This window comes from Haliotis cracherodii, unplaced genomic scaffold (assembly GCF_022045235.1).
Source record: "Haliotis cracherodii isolate W230 unplaced genomic scaffold, xgHalCrac1.p SCAF_13, whole genome shotgun sequence".
Classification (NCBI taxonomy): Eukaryota; Metazoa; Mollusca; class Gastropoda; order Lepetellida; family Haliotidae; genus Haliotis; species Haliotis cracherodii.
In genome coordinates this window covers 34,968,918-34,977,263 of record NW_027266268.1, presented here as the reverse complement: position 1 = coordinate 34,977,263, position 8,346 = coordinate 34,968,918, and the positions used below count along the sequence as shown (strand labels likewise).

The window sequence follows — 8,346 nt, the reverse complement described above, 5'->3', positions numbered from 1 at the left end:
AACTTAAACTTTCTCCGGCAACATCTGTTAGCAACTTGCTTCGAGGTGATTTCCAAATTGAAATCGGTGCGTACAAATCTAAATTGTGAAAATATTAAATTATCACACAGGATCATTGAGAATTTAAAATAATATTGAAGCAAACAGTTTTAGTTTTACAATCACAAAAGGGAATTCAATGAATCAAATAAGGGCAGGAGCAATAAGTAACAGGACCCATTTTCAGTCTAAGTCAAAGTCATTGCCATGGAAAATATTTCTCGAAAAGATTTTTTTTTTTCAATCCCACACTATCAAAAGAAACCAGTTCACCACTAGACCTATCTATGTGCCAAGTTTGGTTAATACAACTCTCATGGTGTTTGTGTTCTGGTCCGGAAACGAAATGTGACGGACGGACGGACGGAAAGACGAACGGACGGACGGCACCCATATCTATATCCCCCTTCCTCTTCGTGGCGGGGGATGATAATATTGAAGCACACGCTTTTAGTTTTACAATCACAAAAGGCAATTAAATGAATCAAATATTCATTCAATTTATTTCATGACAAAACATACATGATTGTGAACATAAATATATCAATCAAATAAGATCAAGATAATCAATTTATACTATATTTGGCATATTTAGGCATATGCATGTATTTGATATTGTCGAATGTTTGTCGCGATAGCTGGTTACTGCATTACGGTTAATGGAATTTGTCAACATCTGTTGATATCAGCAATAATGAACACACGTCAACTCTCAGTGGCAACAGCAACAGTCGATGCCAATCTCCATCGAGACGACACATAGAATCTGTTTACTTCCACTATAAGTGAGTTACAAAAGAGTATACTTTAAATAAAAGATACATGACAAAGGACAAGAGTGATTGCAAGGCTTGACTGAGAGGTTCCTTTGGAATAGCGAATTAAGTCAGAGCTGGTGATGGCACGTGTCAGTCGTGTATGTATTGCATTCCTAAAGACGAGGTCCGCAATCATTGTCTGACAGACAGAAGTCGAAATGTTGCTCAACATGTTGTCCAAAGTGTGTATGATGTACTTCAAAAGGTAGTGAAAATGCACGTGAGATATACTAGCCACATAAAGAAACTGTGCACGGAGAAAATATATTCTGGATTGAAATACAACACTGCAAGAACAACATGATGCAGACGCTGTAGCAGCTGAATGATCGGACCATAAGCAAATGTCAACGGGACCTGAACAACATCTGTTACGATGACGTCAGAAGATCAAAATGGAGTAGGGTGTCAAACGACAAAGTCACAAAGTCAATAACGGGTATGACCACCCTGTGTGTGAATCACAGCAGTGCATCGGCGACGCATAGAGTCCACCAAATGGGCATGGTAGGCCTGGGGAATGGCCTGCCATACCCTCCTCAAATCCTGTGCCAAGTCACGGACGTTATCTGGAGGATGTGGAAGACGACGCAGACGGCGCTCCATTTCATCCCACACATGCTATATAGGGGAGAGACCTGGAGAAATTGCAGGCCATGGCAGTAACATGACATTGTTATGGTGAAGGAAATCCATTGCGATTCCTCTCCACAATACAGTTGCGTGCATAACGTTCTCCCAAACGCCGGTAGACACGTTGGCGCCCGTCACTGTGGGAAATGTTGAACCTCGATTCATCTGTAAAGACAACATTTCTCCACCATATTCGAGGTTGGCGAACATGATTTCCACACCATCTTAGACGGTTGACTCGATGACGGTGTGTCAGGATGGGACGTATGGCAGGGCGTCGTGGTCGAATCCTGTACTGACTTAAACGATTCCTGACAGTGTTGGGTTGGATACGGCGCAGTCCAGCAATTGTCTGGGACGTCGTTACTGCCGCTTGGAACCTGTGTCGGAGATGTGTAACTCGAATCCATCTGTCCTGTCTTGACGTCGTTACTCGGGGACGTCCTGAACGTGGGTGGTCGGCAACGTCTTTTGTGTTCTGATAACGCCTCACCAATGCCGATATCGTGTTACGATGGCATTGGAAATTTGTTGCCATCTGTTGTTGCCTCATTCCCGCTCGGATCATTCCAATGGCTTCATGACGCTGTGCAGCTGTCAATCTTGGCATGATTTGCTTGTGATATGCTTGTGTCTGCGCCTGAGAAGTTTTGAATTTTTGAATGACCACAGATCATGCTTTCCAAAGTGACAGCGAATTTTGAGTTGCACATGCTGTGTACAGCTGCACAGGATGCACGTGCAGTAACACATTGCACGTCCATAGGCCCCCATCAATGACGTCATATCGCATGGCACGTGCGTGAGCGTTTGAATGTGTCCAATAATTGCTGTGTTCAAACCTATCTTTCATATATGGACGGTGTACCCTTATATCTATATTTTCTCCGTGCACAGTTTCTTTATGTGGCTAGTATATATAACCGGCTCTTTGCAATTCAATATCTATGAAATTCACAGGAACGTGATAAAGCATGATACACGCAAATTTTTGTGGACGATAATGTTCGTTCTCTGGTTTGGTTTGTGTTTTGTTATTTTGTTGTTTTACACCGCACTCAGCAATATTTCAGCTATATGACGGCGGACTAATAACAATAAAGTTAAGTTCATCTTCTGTTATTTCAGTTACAATTCGCTTGATGTCCTTAAGCATATTTCCTGTGAACTTCATCTAAACTGGGCCAGTGCAAATCCATATCCAACATGATAAGATATTTCAACTATTGAGAAATTTTAAGTGTCGTTTCTTTTGAATGACAACATCCTATTCTAACATTTCCAATGCCAATGTATTGAGTCTGTTTCTGGTCCCATTGAAGAGCGACAGCCAAATGATACCATTGATTTGGAAGGTCGATTGCCTCTCCTTCAGGAACCATTGGGACTGCACAAAGATAGAACAAGACCATTTTGTGTGTCTTTGAAAAACTCCAGACACTTTTGCTGATGGATATGTCCACAAACAGTAAAAGCCGACGGAATGGACTGGAGAATATGGTTCGTCTTATTACTTTGAAACGCTTGGCCAAACCAGACACAATCAGAAGAAGGTTGCATGTTCCTTAATTTGTAATAATTTGCAATCAACGGAATTGATGCGTTAAACGTTAATATCCAACCCATACAAAACTCAAGGATGCACCAACAGTCCAATTTTCCTAGACGAACATCATTGTATCAAAGTTGTTCAATTATAGAACCTGTTGCTGAAGGGGGGCAGTTCAGCCAAGACTCATCATACTTCCACCAACAAATTGTTGGTCATGTAATCAGAGATGACGTCTCTATTTTGACCTTTGTCAGTTATTTAAATAGGTACCAAAACATAGTGAGCAGCCTCCTGCCAATTGGGGTCACAACCTTTAAATAATCATGGATGCTGGCAAAGATCTGACAGCATATACATGCATATATCTTTCAATGTTATAAATAACTTTGATATAAAATTGTATAATACAACCATTCCCAAAGATAACATGTACCTCGGCCCTGTGGCCTTCAGTGCAACTCTTTGATTGTACTAAGTACCCTCAGTAATATCGATACAGTCACTGCTCCCTCGTCTTGACAGAGATTCATTATTTTCCGATACAACCAGATGTTCCATATTCTCAGGAACAACCAAACATTCTTTGTTCTCTGGATCCCCTGGAACTTTGACGTCTCTCCTCAGGATGGGGATCAGGAATAAGCCCATGGAGCCAAGTAGAGACACTGAGCCTGGAAGTACGTAGATATACTATAGTTCACTTTATGACGTAAGTCGCATCAAAAATGAATGAATAGGATGATCCATTTTTGTACGATGTAAGAAAAAGAGCAAGCCTATGTTAAAGACATCAATTATTACAGTAACAATTAAACAAATTATACAAACACCTATGCCTAAGTGTGCTCCTCTGAACAATGGAAACTACCATTCACACCAATAATTTAAATACACTTCAGTAGTTTGGGAAGAAACAACTTCGTTAATAACTGGATTCATGATGATAAATGTAACAAAACAGGTTCCATATTCGTAAAAAATCACTTCTAAAAGACAAGTCTGTTGTGCAATTACGACTACATCTCATAAGTATAGATTTATGAATCACTATCAAACAGTGTTGATGCCAGGTACTAAGTTAGTGCAGTTTGTTCTTAGTAAATAATTATTGTGAAGCAAATATTAGAAATGGTTTGATGAGAATTCCTTATTTTTACTTCAAAAAATATTGAGTACTCTGTAAGTAGCTTATGGTTCAAGATTATTCCACGAAAACGTTACTTGAAACTACTTACAATGTACTCCTCACCTTCCATGAAATCATGACATGGCTTTCGATTTTTTTTGAGCGGTCTTGTAAGTCTTTCAGCCAAAACAAGTCTGGTTTAGATATATTTATCTGTGTGGAAAGATATATGGAATTCTGTATGTCGAACATTTTACCATTCTCGATAGTTGGAAGCCTTAAATTATCCATATATGTATTGCACCCTTTTGTTGGAATGCAAATAGGGATGAAGGGAAATGCGTACCACCAATGTGGAATCCCGCCGAGTAGGATGATGTAATGTCGTACAGTGCACCTAGAACCAGCAACAAATGACAAAGCAGTTGTATATGTGCATGTAGGATCAGTAATAAAAGAGTCCAAAATGTAGCAATATTGGTATCATATATTCATATATTAATTTGTTTAAAAAAATGTAAATTACGTTCGCAACAGGATTTTCATATTAAGACAGAGAGTGAGCGAATATTGTTTAATGTCGCTGTCAGCAATGCATCAGTACATGCATGGCGGTCTTCAAATAATGGACAATACACAATCCAAACCAGTGATTGATTCATTGGAGTAAAGTTCCACGCCATAGGGCACGATGACACTCTGAATCAACAAAGTCTGAGAGCCTTACCACCTGATCTATTTCATTCGCCAATTACGGCAAGGCAACATGTACAGGATTTTCATATTTAGACAGAGAGTAAGTGAAAGTTGTTTAACGTCACTGTCAGTAAAGTTTCATGTATCGTTGCGCTAATGAAGGTAAATGGAGATACATATGTGTGTATGTGTATGTACTATTCAAGCATATCAAGTAGTACGTGGGTTAGTAAATGAACCTACCTGCGACGGTTGGACCAATGAGATAACTCATACCACCAACACACAAGGTAACTCCAAACACTGTTGCCAGACGTTCCACTCCGAACAGCTCCACATAAATGGGCGTCAATAATATATAACCAAATCCATAAAATAGGGCATACAGAACTTGGTATAGAACAAGTTGAGCAAATCCATGTGCGAACAGTGGCATGAACATCACAAGCAAAGCTTTGAGGCCTTGGCAAGATATGTACACCATCAGCAAATCAATTTTCTTGTCATTACACATCGCCCCACCCAGAATCCGCGCCACTGTGAGAGTCAGGCCATAGGCGGTGAAAAGAGATGGAACTTTGGTCTGTGGTACTCCAACCGAACGCACGTAAGAAGGCAGATGAACAATCTGAATGGAATAGCCCATCATTTCCATGAAATAGTTGAAAAGGATGATCAGTAGGATCTTGTCTTTCAGAACCGTAAACATACTGACACTTGTTTTACAAATTACAACAGAAGCACTGTCGTGACTGCATCTTTTGCAATGTAAACATTTAGCCATACCAGATAGTTCTCTTGGCTCTGAATCTATATCCGTTATTTCTTCTCTCTGGTTATTATTCCTTTGGCAATAGAACATTATATCCTTACGCTGTTTTGTCCTTTCAAGTGGAAACATCAAACACCCTGCCACAACCATCTGGGCCGTGATGCATCCAAGTGTCGACATGGCAGTCCGCCACCCGAACTGGTCAATCAGCCAGCCAATCAAATGTGCACCTGACAGCATACCAACGCCAACAGATGAAAAGGCGATTCCATTAGCTATAACCCTTTTCTCCTGGAAGTAATGGCCAACAGCTATTGCGGACGGTGTGTAAACGATGCCAAATCCTATCCCTGAATAGGATAGAAAGGTAACTTCAAGCATCACTGAATACCATACGCATATATTTTGTGTTGTTAACTATTTCAGTGTGCTTGAAAGGCATTACTAACACACAATAGTCGCTAGCAACATGACATATAGAAGTACGATGGAGGGACATTGATGGACAGACAGAATGGCTTTTCTCACCAGAGAGTATCCCGTAGCACCCAAGCAGTTGTGGAAGAGTGTTGGTCATGCTGGTTGCAACAAAGCCCACCGAAAGTATAGTTCCTCCAACCATTATAGATGTACGTATGCTGAACATGTTACAGATGACACTCGCTGCAGGACCTGCAGCACAACATGTTGTATAGTTCCTACATCAACAACAATAGTGCATATATTAAGAACATGTAACCTTAGCCTCATCAGCATTCACTGGAGTTCCTGAGCAACAGTCCTCGCATAAATACCTGAATTTTATAAAGCAAGAGATGTGCGCGGCATTTTGTGCTTCTTGAATTAAATGTATTTACAACATGAAGTAAGGATCACAGAGAAATAGAAAACGTCTACGACTAGCCTAGATTCTCCGCCGAAACATATTACATTGAGCGTAAAGGGCAGAGTTACGGTGAAAATAATATGAAGGGATTACTGAAAACCTGCAATGGCACCAAGTGTTTACGATAAGGGAATGATGCTTTGCCCTACCAGTAGTACACACAGTCAATATATATATATATATATATATATATATATATATATATATATATATATATATACGCCAAAGAATAACATCTCTTGATTATCGTCGAAACCAATTCCATTAGGCATAAACGGATGTAACAAATGAAACAAGAAATAGAATATAAAAGTCTTTACTTCAACTGTTTCGACCATTGATACGATCTCGTCCGTAGTCAGCTATTTCAGGCAAGGTGACAAGCACACCAACATTGTGAATAAGAATGTTATTGTCAGTAACTTAATGCAATGTAATGCAATTACAAAATTCATGATTTGGATTGAATGAATGAAATTTGACTTGTTGAATAAAAGTGACAAAACCATTTCCATAAGCATAAGAAATCTATGACTAAAGCAAAGACCATTGATTCCAAGATTCCGAAAAGCATGAGTTAGTGAATCACTATCAAATCAGATGTTTGCTGAAATGTGAGTCTATCACAGATGGAGAAATCTAGTTTAGGAATATCCTGGAATTGGAAATTGATGTCACATGTTCCCACGACGAGATTGCCAAGCAAGACATAATTGATGATCATGGCATACTGGGAAAGGAGATCGAATTCATCATAATGTAGTGGACCAAAATAGACCCGGAAATCCAACATTACAACATGATCTACGCACAAACACTACCACACTGTAACTCAGTCTACTAGAACTATCCAGGATTGGGCAAGCATGATCTTACAAGAACATGAAAGGTTGAACCATATACATTGTAGTCACCTAGTATTGACTGTAGGCTCATGAAAAGGGAGCATAACACACTAATATACGCCGTGCTGCCACCGTAGTTCTGGAGAAACTGGTCCTGGAACATTCCTGGGAAAAATAAAAAATGTACATCGTACTAACTTTGCTTCATAGTGAGACGTTCCACCATTACATGCGTCATGGTGTCGGGTGGATAGGTTGCATGCATTTTATACAGTCATATTTGAATATATAGGTAAAGATACTAACATTAGCCATAAATGTTGTTCAATAGCAACACAATTTGCATGACAAACAATTTATTTAACAAAGCTAGTCATATTCAACACTTGTGTTTTGTTAACCAGTCCAACCATATCATGACGTGCGAAACACATCTTCTGTACATGTACCCATGCTGGGATTCGAACCCGGTTTTTCTTCCTTGGAGAGACAATACTTTAACTACCCAATAAACCCTTCACCACATGAAGTTTACATACCTAGAGTGATTATCAGAGTCCCCATCACAGACAAGTTGAACACTGTCGCCGCAAGGATCACCCATGCCCACCCGCCGTCTATGTTCCGTCGGGGCCTCATCACTTGGAAAGCAAACAGTTCAGAATAATAACTGTTTCTAAGATACCTTCTAATCATATATTCGCTCTGATTATTGTCTTAAGTTTGTCAGCACCATACCAGCGCTCGTGTGATTCTCCAATCTGAGATACATGTTCGACCTGCTTGACGTTGGGCCTACTCTCAAGTAATATTATGTACATGTTCTGAGGAAGATGGACCCCTCCTGAAGCCATTCAATCAGCCAGTTAGTCATAATATGATTAAATAGAGATTCTCCTATTCATTTCTCTCAAGCATGTCATCGATTCAAATTGCGTGGATCGATACTCATGATATCAAGCACTGGATTGTCTGGTCA

The 8,346-nt window shown here is 39.9% G+C and overlaps 1 protein-coding gene across 1 annotated transcript; it reads right to left on the bottom strand.

Moving 5' to 3' along the window:
• Positions 1-3,513: 3,513 nt before the first annotated feature.
• LOC139459245 (monocarboxylate transporter 12-like) lies at positions 3,514-8,006 on the bottom strand. The gene is made up of 6 exons (XM_071240693.1): positions 7,907-8,006; positions 7,437-7,532; positions 6,165-6,308; positions 5,108-5,986; positions 4,515-4,565; positions 3,514-3,713 (listed from the first exon to the last, which is right to left on the bottom strand). The coding sequence occupies exons 1-6, from the start codon at positions 8,004-8,006 to the stop codon at positions 3,514-3,516; spliced, it is 1,470 nt and encodes a 489-aa protein (XP_071096794.1).
• Positions 8,007-8,346: the final 340 nt, after the last annotated feature.